The 16,848-nt window shown below is 36.9% G+C and overlaps 2 protein-coding genes across 44 annotated transcripts in view; one reads left to right on the plus strand and one right to left on the minus strand.

The window, feature by feature from the left end:
• Window positions 1-1,245: 1,245 nt before the first annotated feature.
• Window positions 1,246-7,679, plus strand: rad23aa (RAD23 homolog A, nucleotide excision repair protein a). The gene is made up of 9 exons (XM_079421573.1): window positions 1,246-1,521; window positions 2,362-2,523; window positions 2,609-2,778; window positions 3,293-3,339; window positions 3,436-3,563; window positions 3,711-3,786; window positions 4,719-4,849; window positions 4,926-5,099; window positions 6,045-7,679. The coding sequence occupies exons 1-9, from the start codon at window positions 1,456-1,458 to the stop codon at window positions 6,156-6,158; spliced, it is 1,068 nt and encodes a 355-aa protein (XP_079277699.1). The 5' UTR covers window positions 1,246-1,455; the 3' UTR covers window positions 6,159-7,679.
• Window positions 7,680-12,021: 4,342 nt separating this feature from the next.
• The window catches only part of nfixa (nuclear factor I/Xa), a 95,994-nt gene continuing 91,167 nt past the window's right edge, over window positions 12,022-16,848 (minus strand). For 39 of the 43 annotated variants that reach the window (XM_079421589.1, XM_079421609.1, XM_079421591.1 and 36 more), the window contains one exon: window positions 12,023-13,307. Coding sequence is in view for 19 of the 43 variants with exons in the window: in XM_079421581.1 (XP_079277707.1) it covers window positions 13,293-13,307 (15 nt within the window). In the remaining 24 variants the exon portion in view is untranslated. Of the gene's footprint in view, window positions 13,308-16,848 lie in introns of all 43 variants that reach the window. The other 4 variants (XM_079421582.1, XM_079421592.1, XM_079421598.1 and 1 more) reach the window with 1 other exon arrangement.

The following is a 16,848-nucleotide window of genomic DNA, read 5'->3' on the forward strand; positions in this document are numbered from 1 at the left end:
TATAAGCCTTTTTGGACCGTTTGTCTTCTTTGTCTATAAACCTTTGTATTTTTTGGATCTACTCACTGTATATTATTGGTCTAATGGACTTTCGGACGAGTGTTTGGTGCTATGACCCTTTCTATTTGTTGATTTAAATATTTATCATTTAAAATATTTATTCTGTGTTGTGTTTAGTGCAGAGCCGGCTCTGGGACCTGTACCATGAAGCTGGTTTAGCTGGCTAGCCAGGTAAGTTTCAGTTTAGTTTGCGCCAACTCTGGGTTTTAGGTACCATGAAAGTGGTTTGGCTTTTAGCAGTGTTCATCGCCATAGTAACTTATGCTCCACAGCTGCTCCGGGACAGGCTATGTTTTGGTTTAGAGATCTCAAACTGAAATTTGACCAATCAGCTTCAAGCAAAGTGACGCAATAAAGCCACTCCTCCAGTTTCTCTTATTCCAGATTAAAGGACGCTACGTAGTAAAACATTTTTAAAGATAAAATCATCTGATTTTTAGAGTTGATTATTTTTTATAATTATTTATATAATTATTATACCCTAAGCCAGCTTAGTTTAATAGTAATCATTTAAGTTTACTATATAAACCAATAAATATGCAATATAAATAAGTTTTAGAATCAATAGCTGTAAACATGACTGCATATGAGCTTAGATTTTTAAGTGTTTTTATACCTATAAATATTATAAACTCTATAAACTAACTTTACAACTTTACACTTGTATGGTGAGATGTTTTCTTTAAGTTTCCCTCTTTCATGGATCGATCGTTTCATCTTGCTGTGTAAATGTGTTTAAATTCTTCATATTTTTCAATCTTTAGTGAATCGCACTGACTCTGTCAGGAGAAGTGAATCATAGTTTCAAGGCATGTGATTGGCTGCTCATTACTGATGTGCACACGCTTCATTAACTGAGGATCAAGCCTGAGTTGACAGAAAAAGCTGATCATGATCAGCTTCATGCTACCAACAAAGCCAGATTGGACTGGTTTGGTTTTGTCAACTCAAAACTAATCCTGTAACCCTGAGTTTGTTCAGCCACCATCATGGTACAGGCCCCTGGCCCATTCCTGCAGAGTTTAGCTCTAACCCTAATCAAACACACCTGACCAGAGTCTTCAAGATCATCAGAAAATCACATCACAGGTAGGTGAGTTTGATCAGGGTTGCAGCAGATAGGACCTCCAGGGACAGATTTGAGGAGCCCTGCTCTAGACTGTCCCGTCAGCTCCGGAGGAGGTCGCTGTGGCCGAGCTCCTTCCTCCGCTCCGACACCGAAGAAAATGACGCAGCGCTCCTGACAGGCGTGTTTTTAGCCTCTTAGCTAGAGAGCTACATCTCTAAACGCTTAAAACCGGTCCCTCGCTTTCAGAGTCAAACATTTCCTCTGGATATAGAAGTGCTCAAGGGTCCCGAATCAAGGCGAAAGGAGAAGACAAAGGCAGAGCAGTCATGCAGATCACACTGAAGACTTTGCAGCAGCAGACCATTCAAATAGACATCGACGATGAGCAGACGGTATTAACGCGCTTTCTATCGCTCATCTAAATACCTTACAAGTAGAAGTACTCTGAGTGAATAACTCTTCACGACAGGAGCATACTTACAGCGACTAAAGTGGCTTTTTTGAGTCATTAGGGATCAGCTGGGCGTGTAAGGCGATAGATAGATAGATAGATAGATAGATAGATAGATAGATAGATAGATATAGTATAAACAAATGCAACTCACGATAGTTAGTCTGTCAGGTTTATGTACTATAGAATAATATAGAGTTATAGATCATATGTGACCCTGAAGCACAAAACCAGTCTTCAGTAGCACAGGTATATTTGTAGCAATAGCCAACAATACCTTGTATGAGTCACAATTATTGATTTTTATTTTATGCCAAAAAATCATTGGGATATTAATATTAATGTTCCATGAAGATATTTTGTAAATTTTCTACAGTGAATATATCAACTTAATTTTTGATTAGTAATATGCATTGCTAAGGACTTAATTTGGACAATTTTAAAGACGATTTTCTCAATTATTATTTTTTTTGCACCCTCAGATTCCAGATTTTCAAATAGTTGCATCTCTGACAAATAATGGCCTATCCTAACAAACCATATCAGTGGTATATCAACATCAATGGAAAGCTTACTTATTTGTCTTTCAGAATCTCATTTTCAAAAATGTCTTATGACTGATTTTGTGGTCCAGGGTTGGCACATTTAAAGATTACACCATTGTTATGACAGTATTAAAAGATAGGATAAAAGTAAAAGATAGACTTGCTGTCAGAGCATGTCTGGTTGCTTAAATATCCATGTATTATTTTGTAAATGTATGATTATGGTTTTGACTCAGGTGAAGGCATTGAAAGAGAAGATTGAGGCTGAGAAGGGCCGAGACAGTTTTCCAGTAGCGGGACAGAAGCTGATCTACGCTGGGAAGATCCTGCAGGATGACACGCCCATCAAGGAGTACAAAATCGACGAGAAGAACTTTGTGGTGGTGATGGTGTCAAAGGTCAGAGTTCAGAGATTTAACCACTGACAGTCTGAATTAAAATAATGATCTAAAGATCATGAGACCAATTTTTTTCTCTGTCCAGACAAAAGCACCAGGCCCACCCGCTCCACCCTCCGAACCACCCAAATCTGTCGCTGCACCTTCCTCTTCCTCTTCCTCATCTCCTCCTCCTCCCGTTCCAGCCCCTGCATCCATCCCCATCCCCAGAGACGAGAGTTCAGATGACCCTCCTCCAACCGTCTCGCCTGACCGGTGAGACTCAACCAGGATTCCTGGCAGAAACTCCAGATAGATATATTTGCATGATTGGGCTGACTGCTTTAAATTATTATCATGCAAGACCGAAAAGGAATTCATTAGTTATAAATAATCTTATATTTTACTTTGCTTCTATCAATTGTGTGTGTGACTCTGGACTACAAAACCGGTCATAAGGGTCCATTTTTTGAAATTGAGTTTGTTAGGATAGGACAATATTTGGCCGAGATTATACAACTATTTGAAAATCTGTAATCTGAAGGTGCAAAAGAAAGAGAGAGAGAAACCAAACCAAAAAAATATATATTTCTTACGTTTATTGCATTGGGCTAACCGAGACTTGTCATAGCATTTGCATATCATTGCTCTTTAGTTGGTTACGATTGCTTCTATTGCCCTCATTTGTAAATCGCTTATATAATTATGTAATGATTTAAAATAACCCCTTTTGTACTATACAAACACTGCCGACCAAATAAATCATTACTCGTATCTGTTTGTTTTGCAGTGGCTCAGGTCTCGGGGCTGATGGGGAAGATGCGTCTTCAACATTAGGTACTGAGAAAATCATGCTGAGAGATTTGCAGTAAGTGTAAAGAAGCATTCATTAACAAGCAGAGTTGTTTTTTGTCTCTCACGTGTGATTTGCAGTCAAAGGTCAGGAGTATGACGCCATGCTCACAAATATCATGTCTATGGGCTATGAGAGAGATAAAGTGGTGGCGGCACTCAAGGCCAGTTATAACAACCCTCACCGCGCTGTGGAGTATCTGCTCAATGTGAGTCTGGCTATACAAACCCATGCTCCTCATGCTCTTGCTTTCCAAATGCATTTATAACAGCAGTCACACTTGCTGTTTTTTTATTATTGTTTGTTTTTAAGAGAGCTCCATGCATGTTTGTGTATCTGTTGTGTCCTGTCTCAGGGGATCCCTACTGTTCCAGTGCAGGAAACCAGTCCTGCTCCAGCACAGCTCCCCACAGACACGCAGCCCGCAGAAGGTGAGATGGTGCTTGAAATAAATGCGCTTACAAAGGTGTTTATTCCCAAAAAAGGAACCGTAAATTTTAAAGCAATCTACACTACCGTTCAAACGCTTGGAGTTTGTAAGAACACTCTTCTTCTCAGTAAAGACAGAAATATTGCAAAATATTATTACAATTTAAAATAACCGTTTTCTGTTTGAATATATTTTAAACTGTAATTTATTTCTGTGATCAAAGTTGATTTTCCGCATCATTACTACAGTCTTTAGTGTCACACGATCCTTCAGAAATCAGTCTAATATGCTGATTTCTTATATTAAACCCACTTCTGCTGCTTAGAAGTTTTGTTCAAAAACTATAATACATATTTCTTTATGATTCTTTGATGAAATGGCAAGTTAAACATAATTTATTTAAACTAGATTTTTTTCCTAACGTTATAGATGCCTGTACTGTCACTTTTGATCATTTTATTACATCTTTGCTGCATAAAAATATTAATTTATTTAAAAAAATCTTTCTAATCCCAAACTTTTGAATGGTGGTGTAAGTCATTTCCACAGTTTTTAAAAAATGAGCACAAAAAGAATATGCATGAGAATTTGAATAAGAATTTGTATGCAATGATGTGTTTTTACACTAAAATATTCTAATATATAGGGAAAAAACCTACGCAGACTTTAAAGAATATATTTGATGGAAGCGAATGATAAATTTGAATCAGAGTTGAAAATGATTAATTTACTTTAATGCCATTTTTACTACTGTAATTTAATCTCGTTTGTTTACGGCTGATCAACTTTTAGTAGCCATTTAATAATTTTATTAAAATAAAATGCACATTTAAATGATTGCAATATTAGAAATATATTGTCAGTATTCAGTATACCACCCGTCCTGACCATAAAGACAGACTGGTGAGTTGAGCGAGCGTTTGATGTTGTTAGGTGAGAATCCGCTGGAGTTCCTGCGCTCTCAGCCGCAGTTCCAGAGCATGAGGCAGGTGATCCAGCAGAACCCGTCCTTACTGCCGGCCCTCCTGCAGCAGCTGGGACAGGAGAACCCCGAACTCCTGCAGGTGATCACACATCGCCAGCACGAGTCTGCTTGTGCTCGCTCTGAAGTGTTTTACTCACAGTGTGACCATGTTTCAGCAAATCAGCCAGCATCAGGAGCTCTTCATCCAGATGCTGAACGCACCAGTGGGTGAGGGTGAAGTCGAGACTGGAGAGGGCGGAGAGTTTGCTGATTTGGGTGCTCTCAGTGACGAGGCGACACCTGGAAGTTACATCCAAGTGACACAACAGGAGAAAGAAGCCATCGAGAGGGTGAGTGAACGCCACTGAACGGGACGGACAGAGTTCCCTGTACCATTCAACCATTTGTGTGTTTACTTCTGGCGAGTTTGAATGTGGTTCCCCCCCCAAAATAACTTTAATAGATTAAAACTTCCATCCATTTCCACTTAGTTTGTGATGCCTCACACCAGTGTTATTGTTAGTTTGAATGAGCTTTTATCTGTATATTTGCTGTAGATCTGTTTTTAAAATGTTGAAAACAGGTTTTGCTGCTTAATATTTTTGTGAAAACTTATACTTTTTTTTTCTTTGAATAGAAAATGCCAAAGAACAGCATTTATTTACAGAAATCAGAACAGAAATAGAAATCTTTTGTACAATTTTTAATGTCTTCACTGTGAGTTTTGATCAATTTCATGCATCCTTGCTGAATTCTTTCTTTCTTTTAAATCTTACTCCATACTTTTGAATGCTAGCGTATCAGTTTCTACAAAAATATGAAGCACTACTACAACTGATTTTAACAATGATGAAAAATGAAATGTTCCTTGAGCAGCAAATCAGCATATTAGACTGATTTCTGAAGGATCATGTGACACTGAAGACTGGAGTAATGATGCTGAAAATTCAGCTTTGATCACAGGAATAAATTACATTTTAAAATATATTCATTTCAGAATTTTACTGTATTTTTGATCAAATAAATGCAGCCTCGGTGAGAATTTTCAAAAATATTTAAACCATAAATTATTCCAAACATTTGTCCGGTATTGTATTTATTTTTATTTCAGTTTTATTTACATCAGTAAGTTTAACTAAATGAAAATGAGAAATGTTTCCTTACCAACCAGATGAAATTGAAAAAGTTTAATACACTTTTTTTTTTTTAATGTATCTAGTTTTTGTTAACTATAATAGCCCAGTTCCACACAAATGGAAGGCAACTAATCTAACCTGTCTGTCTTTCTCTCTCAGTTAAAAGCTCTGGGGTTTTCAGAAGCTCTGGTGGTCCAGGCGTACTTCGCCTGTGAGAAGAACGAGAACCTGGCTGCAAACTTCCTGCTCAATCAGAATTTCGAGGATGAATGAGAGTCGCGGAGAGCCCACGTGCCCCTTCCCCCCCCACCACACAAGCTCTGCATCTACTCGGGACACCGGTTTCCCCCCATTATTTCTTTGAGTTTACAAGTCAAGGGGAGACTCGCAGACTGGTTGGGGACGGGGCGGATGCAATCACTCGGTGAACAAATTCCAATGGAATTGACGGCATTTGGGTTGAGTGCACTCTAGCATGTTGAAGAAGTGTGCTTGCACGTGTGTATGTGTGTTCCCCTAGGGAATATTTGACTAAATCAGCATCAATTGAAAGCAAACGCTCTCATAGTAGTATTATGGGTTGTGAGGAGGTTAGATGTGGGCATACGCATTTGCTTGGTTGTTTTTAGTTGGGAAAAGGATTAATAATATATGACTTAATGGAGGATTTTATATATTTCTCTAAAATCAGATATTTCTATATTTCTCCCAGCACACACCTCTGATGAATGTGATAACAGCATTCAAAAATCAAACAATTAGTGCAAATACCATTTCTATAACATTCTCATCGAAACAAAATACTTAAAATGATGCTGTTCTATAAACAAATCCATATCGTGTGGAATATCATAATCCGAGTGGTGATGAATGTACTTGAATTCAATAGATAATTTGGCCTATTTAAAGTCAACATGAAATGGCAGTCGCAAGCTGTTTATATTTGTAAATTTAACAGGAAATCTAATGTACCGAAATGTAGGATTTGTTCCTTCTTGCCTGACATTTTTAATCATTTTGATGAAAGATTGCACTTATTTAAAATTTAGAATCCAATTTCTGCATAATTCCATGCAGACATGCTTTAGGAACGTAAATTTCATGTTGACTTTAAAAGCTTCTTATTTAAACTTTGATTTCCGTTAACCGTTGGAGCAAAAAAAAGGTCACAAATATAAGGATCATTTTTCATGACATTAGCTTTGCATATATTAATACGAGAGGACCAACCTGTATTTTAGCAAGAGGTTTTTGGCACACTAGAGCTCACTGCATTTCAGAAGCCAAAAGCAGAGACCTGTTACAGCATGATGATACTTCACCAGATTAAGTCCCGTCAAAGAGAGATTTTCTTGAATCATATTGGCTGACAATGGGTTCCTCTGTTCATGTATTGAGAGTAAAGTCTTGTAACATTCACCTCTTAAAGCAGGTTCAGCAGATGGAAAGAGCCTTCGGCTGAGACTCACCTTTACATTGTTTTCGCTCATAGCAAAGAAATGCTCCTTTGTAATGTAGTAGCCAAACTGCCAGACAGTAGACTTTTGTTTACTTATCAGCAGGCCTACATGAAGTCTGACCTAGTGGAATGACTTTAAAACAAAGGTTTTGTTTTTTTGTTAAATGCAATGCTTTCATTGCTGAATCATGTGTTAAATTCTTTAATGTATTATCATGTGGTGGAAACCGGCAGAGCTTTGTGGATGCAGATTCCATGTAGGCCTGTTTGTTAGTAATTAATCATTTGATTTTACTATAGCTTGAACTCCCCTGGGATCAATAAAATCTTATGGCAAAGAAAAGTTTCAGTTGTGTCAGTTTCTCACCATAAAACAAACCCGTATCAGATCTTTGTACAGTCAAGAACATCATTTATTCAATCAGGTGCTGCTCTTTACAAACATTTTAGTTTTTTATAATGGAAAAGAATCTGTAAATAACACATGCAGATTGCCAAAGGCTCCGTGGAGGCACGCAGGGGCGGAGAGTGCTGGATTAGAGACGCTTCTGTACCAAAACACAAGCAAATCAAAAACACATCGACAGCAGAGACACAAGCCGGATAGATATTTAAAAACGCTTACGGCTACATAAGCACGAGTAAATTGGGGCAGATTCTGAATGATTAAATGCAACTAAAGTTTCAGAATCCTGACACAAGCCAGAGGGATGATTAATAATGTTGATTTTAGTGCTACTGACTCTTAATCACTTCAGCATAGTGTGCATGTAAAAAATAATGTACATTAAATCGATGGATTGTTTTAATTGAGATGACCAAAGTGTCATACTATACATGCGTAGCATCTCAATGGCAGTTGCTTGACTGGCACACCAAGAACAATAACTCTGTTAGCATCTACACTAATGCACCAATAAAGTGCATGCTGTAGGCTAGTTTTGTCATCTTTCATACTAAATAATCAAAGATGGATTCTGATTGGCTGTCAATGTTTTTATTGTTCATTAGCTGGGGAAATAAAGTTCTCGGTCTCTTTAACGTAATTACGTGCAAACTTCTCTATTCTTATAGAATTAGAATGATTATTAAAACATTGTAGTTATTATCCTTTATGCAACTTTTATGTTTGTCTATTTCTATATCCACTAAAAACTGTTCACTGCTGAAACATCTACTTTAATGATTAATATGGTGCTTACAAACAATGCATGGCTTGAAGTATTTTATGTGGAGCAGCTGGGACTGAACATGTAGCCTATCTATTACTAGTCCAACCATTGACAAAGCTGCCGCCACATCTAGATCAGTACTTCTAAATGCAGGGCATATTATTCTTAGTGCACTGTTTTAATCTGTGCTTAAGGTGCAATTAGCAAATCATCAGTCAAATTCTTTAAACAGCTGGTCTCAAACAACCACTAAAAAGGTGCTTTAATTGCAGTCTCAACAGCAAGACTCTGAATTATGACTAAAGGAAATAAATACAACACAAACAAACACGACAGATCTACTGTGCATCTTCTGGTCCAGCACTCTCCATCGACAGCCAAACAGATCTGGCACCAGGACCGCACTGCTTCCCAAGACACACTGGTACTGCTGGTCTCAGATGTAGGGAGGGTGAGCGGGTCGGTCCCAGGTCAGTTTGTACTCAGAGCCCACTGCGTTTGACCGAAGAGCAAGAGACGTGTATGATATAAACATGTGAAGCATACAGACAGGGATATAACATTAGAGTTTACAACATCTTGCTCAAGAGAAAAAGGTTCAACTTTTTTTTTTCCAACTCCATCAAAAGTAGGGAGAGGGAGGAAAGATAAGGATAGACATCTACGGTGCCAAGAGCGAGAGACTGATAAAGACAGGTACAGAGAAAAAGGGACCTGATTTTTTTTTGCCTTTAACTTTTTTTTCCCCATCATTGTACAATAAAAAGAACAAAATCACATCCATTTTCTTGTAGTACTATATACTGTGTATACGGCTTGAGAAAGCTCAGGAGGAGAGACGGGTGTTCATCATTTACAAGATGGTGTCTGTGAACAAAAGGCACTTTGAATGGGACAACCTTTAAATGCTCACCTATACACTACAGCACGAACACTATGGGAGCTCATTTACATACAGGAAGTGTTTCCAGGAGGATACGGGGCGGCCGTGGCACACTGATTTTTTTCCAGATGCGTTTTTGCCTCTCGACTCGAACCTCGTGTGCTCTAAACTACGACTAACGAAACCCTACTCACATTAACATCGACACGATCTCATCTAAATGAAGCAGAGATTTGGAGCAAATGTGATCTGATTACTTGTGACGAACCCTCTACTTGTGATGCTTCATTTTGGCCAGTCCTCCAATCAAAACACGCTTTTCTGCATATTCATCTGGTATTTTAGTGCATTCAAGTCCTCCTGGGAAGTTTGTATTTATGAGTTGCGAAGTAATCAATTGTGTTAAAATCCCTTTTTTAAACTGCAAAATGACAAATGATGTGCATCAGATGTGTTTGTGCTTTTTTTAAGTTATTCAATTTATGAAGGTGCAGTTGTTATGCATTATATCGCAACTGTAGAGTACTATCATAATTTATGTAACTGAAAAACTATTTCATACATTTCAACCTCACCGCTAATTACAGATGCTGCATTCATTGCGGCGTTCATGTGCGTGCAACTCAAATACAATCTTTCCGACAAACTTGAATGCACCTTTTATCTAGACATTTGAAGGAGTAAGAAGGGGCATTGCTTTCTTAAAGGTTGTAGTAAAATGCCTTTTGTCAGAACCAAAATATATATATAAAAATCTGAACCCCCTTAGTAAATACAAAAGAGAAGGAGAGAGAAACAGAGGCTTGTAAAACTTGTCTCGTCAGAAACAGTCGTTCTGGTGTGGTATTATTTGCGCTTGAGTAACAGAAGCACCAGTATTTATTTAAAAAAAAAATTGTCGTAATACATTTGCTTTTGTAAAATCGTTCCTTCGGCCCCCACCCCTAAAATAGTTTAAAAACAAAAACTTACAAATAAAACATTAAAAAAAAGATAAATGAAAAGTAAAAATTAACTTCCCCGCTTTAACGCTTACAAAGACTGGGATTCTTTTTGTGGCCCTCGTGTTTAGAGTCCAGGAGCTTGCAGACTTCAACTCTTTTTTTTTTTTTTTTTTTTTTTTTTTGTCTTTTTTCACTTGCTTCGCTTTCTTAAAAATCTGAAGACAAACACAGACATCTACCCAACACATTGCACACGGCTCAGTCCACATAGAACTTTTTTTTTCTCTCAATAATAACACTTCGACAAAGAGAATTTGTGGTTTCTCTGAAAAATTGGTTTCTGTTCTGAAGGTGTATTTGTGTCCTGTTTTTGATCTGCACTGACCTGATACAACGGTTCTGGCGCTTCTGACGAGATGATCTGATGTTTTTGGGTTTCATATGTTTGGACGTTTTCCGATGACATCACTGACTCGGGTCAAAGGTCAAAAAATAACTAGACTGCCATAGAGCTAATTTCACAGCGGAAGAACTATACATATGTCCATATATATATATACACACACAGTATGAGTACGATATGTTCTGGATAACATATATCTATAAATATGATGTTTGCAGTTGCTCGTGTTGTTTGCCAAGCCCATGATACATATTGTACATATTTTTTGTAGCTTATACATGAAGTGAAGACCCTGAATTGCATGTAAAGGTGACACTGAGGCACTTTGATGTGTTTCAAGTGGATGATGAAATCGTCAGCTCTCAGCCAATCAGAGTCCCTGACAATGTGATTGACAGCCAGGCAGTCCAGTTATTTAGTGAGGTCAGTGCTTTCGAGCATTTTCTTTTTCGAGTTCATCTAAAATTGAAATATGCTGTACTTTCAATAGAATGCATGTTGTAAAATCATGTTTGATAGAGGGATTTGAGTTTAAAGGTTTCCCTTTGTCCTTTAAGGAAGCGGGTGTGTGTCATAGTGCAATGTTTGTGTATGTGTGCATGTATGTACTTTAGTTGAGCACTGTGCTGATAGGCTAAATGAAATGGCAGCCATGAGTAGATTGTCGTGCGAGTCAGGCTGTACCGGTGAACGGAAACAATAAACTGAGCAGTGGAGGAAAAAAAAAAAGCGGTGGTAAAGTTATGAGCGAACAGTAAAGTGATGGAAAATGAAATTGGCAGGAAGGGCAGAGCACTGTCGACATAATAGCCATCCAAAACATCTAATTAATGAAGCTCCAAAAGGAAAACTTGAGATTGTCTGTTTGTAAGTCACATTCTAGTTGAAGGAGAGCTGATCTTAACCTGTTACTCGAAAAACAAAACAGCACAATTCCACATGCAGTCCGATCTGCCGGAGCAGAAGCGGCTATGTTATGCAAACTAAAATCGCACAAAACCAGAAAACAAACACAAGTGATAGGTTGAATGTCACAAAAACACATCCAGGTCACATTCCAGAATCATATAATAATAATAATAATAATAATAATAGTATTAATATTTTACTAAATGAAATTGAGGCCTATTTTTGGGTTAATGAGATTGATTGTATTGTGACAATATTTTTATGATGATTAAGCACGTTTTCATCCATAATTCTCATTAGTAAATTAGTAAAAGTAAATTATGGATAAAAAATTGTAATAATTTAATATTTTTTTTTATTTTTTTTTGCATGAGAATTTCAGAAACAAATGGCTGTTATTATTTGTTACCATTTCACAATACATTTTTTTTTATAAAATAAGGTTTTTTTTTTATTAAAAAAAACATTTCTGTCTTATTTTCAAAATACAATTTTTGAATTTTGGTTTTGGGGTGATATATGACCCGAATTTGTTTTTGTTTTTTTACATTCACCAAAAAAAAAAAAAAAGTACTGCAAAACCAAACGCAAAGTAAAGCAGAAGAAGCCCTTGTGTGCAGGGCTGACTGTAGGATATAATGTGATGCACAAGCACTCCAATTGATCGATGGTAGCGAAGAGGTCAGCGATGGAGGCCCCAAAACCCTCCTTAGTTCATGCCAATCGGTTTTATGACTCAAATCACTGGCCTTTTAATTCATAAACACTACAAAATGAAAAATGTTCGTTGAGTCACAAGCTTGACATTAAAGTAACTCGTGCTTGACCCTTCCCATTCCTGTGATCTGTAAAAATAAGATACTGTGTAGTGCTGTCGCTGACGTGTGTGTATTGCTCTGCTGGTACTCATCTGTGTGTGTTTTACCTTACAAATATGTAGCCTGACTCCACATTGCAAACCTAAGGCCAAAGCTTCTGTTATCCCTTATCATTAATCACATAGTGCATACGTTTAGGTGAATTGCACTCGGTTAGTGTTATCTGTTGTTTCGCTCACAGTCTATTGCTTGTCAACTGGTAAATAGTGAGAGGATGCCGAGTTCACACTGCACTGGAGGACGTCACCAAATTCAGCAAATCCAGATTAGGAAGTGTAAGCCTGAGCCAATCAGAAGGCTCCAGCCAAGGCTCTCCATCCAATCACACGTGTCCAACTTCATCCAGGTTACATGTCCGTTTCAAATGACCCTTTTCGATGATTTCAATTTCTGAATAGAGTTCTGACTAGGAAGAGATGGATTTCCTCACCATGGCATATGACTGGCGGATGTTCAAATTAAAGGAAGGTAGACGGGATTGGTCAATGTGATGGATGTCTCGGGAACACGATGAAGTGTCGTTCCTTTGTTTGGTTCTCCGAGCTGTCCAGACTGGCAGGGTAATGCTGAAGTCTTCCAGATCCCTCATCTCAAGGAGGGTGTCAGCGGTTTGGGGAATCGTGTGTGTATTTGTGCTTGTGTTTGTGTGTGAGAGAGACTTTACAGGGGGGCATGTGGGAAAGTTCCATACTTAGCTTTGTGACTCCATTTCCAGTTTTCATTGTGGATTTGTGTCTGTGTGGTTCTTGAAATGTCTCGTCAAAGGAACCATGACTGTAAGAAATGGAAAGTAAGTCATTTTAAAAACAACTTTAGTTAATGTTTCACATTTGAAATGTCTGAGTAAATGAGTTTTCTATCCAATTCCATTTGAAAAAATAGAAATTGTTTGCTCAAACATAGAAATTCTGTTCATGTACTCATACTCACGTCCCAAAACTTTCTCTCTTACATTGACATTTGTTTTAGCGGAATTTATTTGATGTTAAAAGCGTGCAACATGTGAATACAAACTTGCATGAGATTTGAAATATACAGCGGACGGATTTGACAGAAGCGTTTTCAGCAAATAATGACTGTGTTCAAAAGTTTGGACACAGTTTTGAGTATAAATTAATATTTTATTGCGCAAGGATGCATATTGACCAAAAGTGACAGTACAGACTTTTATAATGTCAGTAAACAAGGTTTTCACAAAAATATTAAGCAGCACAACTGTTTTCAACATTGCTAATAATAATAATGTTATTTGAATGATTTCTGAAGGATCATGTGACACTGAAGACTGGAGTAATGATGCTGAAAATTCAGCTTTGATCACAGGAATAAATTACATTTTAAAATATATTCAAATAGAAAACAGTTGTTTGAAATTGTAATAATTTTCACATTTATTTCTGTCGTTTTGATCAAATAAATGCAGCCTTTGTGAGCATAAGATATATTTTTTTACCAATTTTTGAAAGTTGGTAAAGGCAGAAAGTCATGTGGTTTTGGAATGACATGAAGGCAGGGACAGTATATGAAAACACTTCAAAACAATGTTTACTGCTGAGTAGGGATGTGACGAGATCCGATGTTCTCGCAAAATATTTTTACAATGTTTACATTAGAGCTGCACCATTAATCGTTAAAAATTGCGCTTGATTCTAACACCCACGCGATCTTATTCCTGAATGACAACGATGCAGCTATGTCTATTACCACTGTTTCGCATCGCGAGTGTCAGTGGAGCGTGAGAAGCACGTTTTGTCGCTGCCCATGTTAATGAATCAGAGGGTCGGCCATCATCACGCTTCCGATGTAAATGCTGTTATTCACTGACAAATCAGGCGCTGCTCAAGCTCCACTGACACTCGCGATGGGAAACAGATGTTAAAGACATTCAAATCTGCATTCATGCTGCTGCTGATCCAGAAAGAGCAACACAAACAGTCTTTTCAACCACACATCATTATTTCTGTTACAGACATTTAAATAACAGAAGTACGGGGATAAAAGTTTATAGTTTGGGTATAAACACTCATTGTCTACAGTAGCCATCAAAACGGAAGTATCTTAACACTTGTACTGTAACACTCATCTTCCGCCAGGAGGTGGCGACAACCCGTTTAAAATCATCCATTCAGGAGATTTCAATAGTGAAACGAGCCTTTATTAACTGAGAGACACTGACTCCACTGATTTTTTTATTATTTTGTTCAAATATATATATTTTTAAAAGACTGAAGCAATGAACATTTTGTCAGAACCACTAGTAAATTACGTTATTTTGTGAGAGAATCGTGATCTCCAATTTATTAAAAAGAAAATTGTGATTCTCAATTTATCCAGAATCGTGCAGCTCTAGTTTGTTGTGTGTTACTGCATATAATTCATTAAAAAAAGAAGTTTAATTTCATAAAGTATAAATTGATTTCAAAATGCAGCTACATTTTTTGCATTTTGTATTTTTCAGTTGAATAAAAGACTGAAATTTTTCCCTATATATATCATCATTGACTATTTTTTTTTTTTTAAGTCTAAAACACTCGTCTCGTGGGATAAGCACCCTTAATTTGGCATTTTTTTCAGTGCACTGTGACGGTTCTCAGAATACCCACTAGAGCACAGTGGACACAATATAAACACTCACACTACTACTACAGACCAGCTCAGAAATCTCAGTGTCGCTGCATTTGTGTCACTGCTTCCACCGGCAAAATAAATGGTTAAACAAAGCTAACATTGTCCCCTGCTGGTTTTAGTATGGTATCTAGAGAGAAATACTTGACTTAATTTTGCTGATGTTTTAACTCACTAAAAGTCCTAAAAATCTGTGGATTCCAGCAGGACTTATATTATCTTACGGTTTCTTTCTGTCTGTAACCCTCAGTAGTGGTGTCCATCCATTTTCTTAAGTTCCCTCCTGTTGAAGTTCATGTTCAACTACCTATGACATCATGTCTGGTTGCTGAGGGCAACCAGACAGTCAGGACGTGACACCCTCTCACGCTCTCTCTTTCCTCAGTATGTCAGACTTTCTCTCTTGCATAGATCTGCATGTTAAAACTACTTTTAAAACATGTGAACTAGACCAATGCTCATTCCATCAGAAAAATGTAAAAATGTCTTACTCATCAGTCAGTATGTGAGCTAAAGAAAACAACTTTTTCCCTCAGTGGAAATGTTGTAATCAGAAATTTACTAGGATGCATCTTAAAGTCTGTTTTTCCCTCCAGAACTTTTTTGTTTTTCCCCCCCAGCCACCAAGACAAGAACAAAATCTAAGAGGGTCTTTACATTTTTGTGACAGGTGGTGTTTAACCAAGAGATGGAGACTGGCTAATCTCATATACATTAGAGCTGCACATCAATCTGTGCTGTCATTCAATAATTCCAAAGCTATAGGTAAAATAAATGCATTATATATTTTGTAAGAAACCATTATTTTATTTTTAAAGAAAGGAGTACTTTTATTCAGCAAGGATGCATTAATTTGATTAAAAGTGACAAGTGTTACACATACATATATATATATATATATATATATATGTCATTTAGATTCATAGATCATAGATGGACTGAATGAAAATGAATGGGGAGCGGTCGGTATATCAATGTGATTGAGGATGTAATTATATTATTTATTATTATTATTATATTATTTATTTTAGAAGTTGAATAAATATTTTATTTTCATATTTTGTCATGATTTGTGTGTTCCGCATTGTGTCCACACCATCATGTGCTGGTCCACCCTGTCATTTTGATATTTTACAATAATATTTTAAATAATAATTCAATCATATCTATATAATCCAGTGTGTTCAATAGCTATGTGTAGGTGCAATAACATGCAAACAAAAAACTGCATCCAAATATCACAGTTTTCTCCAAATAAGAAAAATACATGTGTGAATTGTATGAGTTTCTTTAAATACACATGGTTTTCATAAAATCTTTTATGTATTTATGATTTGAAAGCAAACAAATAACCCTGTTTAGGAAAGGGACATCATACCTTTCAGAAAATATCATTTGCATTTTAATTTTGTGATGAAAACGTATTTAACAGTAATATATATGTCCATGACAGGGTGGACATATCTTATGGTTTATGCTTTGAATAATGGCCCATAATTATCTAAAACAATGTGTAGGAGCTCAGCTAATACGTTTCTATAGTACTTGAGTGTCTACTACTTATGATATGACAAAGCGAATGGGAAATTAAAACCAACATTTTTTGAGTATTGTGAGGGTTGAAAGGCACTCTATGGTGTGATATATATGTATATATAAAATAACATTCACAAAATATTACAAATATTGG

Source organism: Barbus barbus, assembly GCF_936440315.1.
Source record: "Barbus barbus genome assembly, chromosome: 7".
NCBI classification, from domain to species: Eukaryota; Metazoa; Chordata; class Actinopteri; order Cypriniformes; family Cyprinidae; genus Barbus; species Barbus barbus.

What these genes read in the sequence shown, in the direction of transcription:
- rad23aa (XM_079421573.1), top strand. Translation starts at nt 1,456, where the DNA reads ATGCAGATCACACTGAAGACTTTGCAGCAGCAGACCATTCAAATAGAC. An exon ending in CTGTGGAGTATCTGCTCAAT is followed by an intron (nt 3,564 to 3,710) that starts GTGAGTCTGGCT and finishes GTCCTGTCTCAG; the next exon opens with GGGATCCCTACTGTTCCAGT. An exon ending in AGAACCCCGAACTCCTGCAG is followed by an intron (nt 4,850 to 4,925) that starts GTGATCACACAT and finishes ACCATGTTTCAG; the next exon opens with CAAATCAGCCAGCATCAGGA.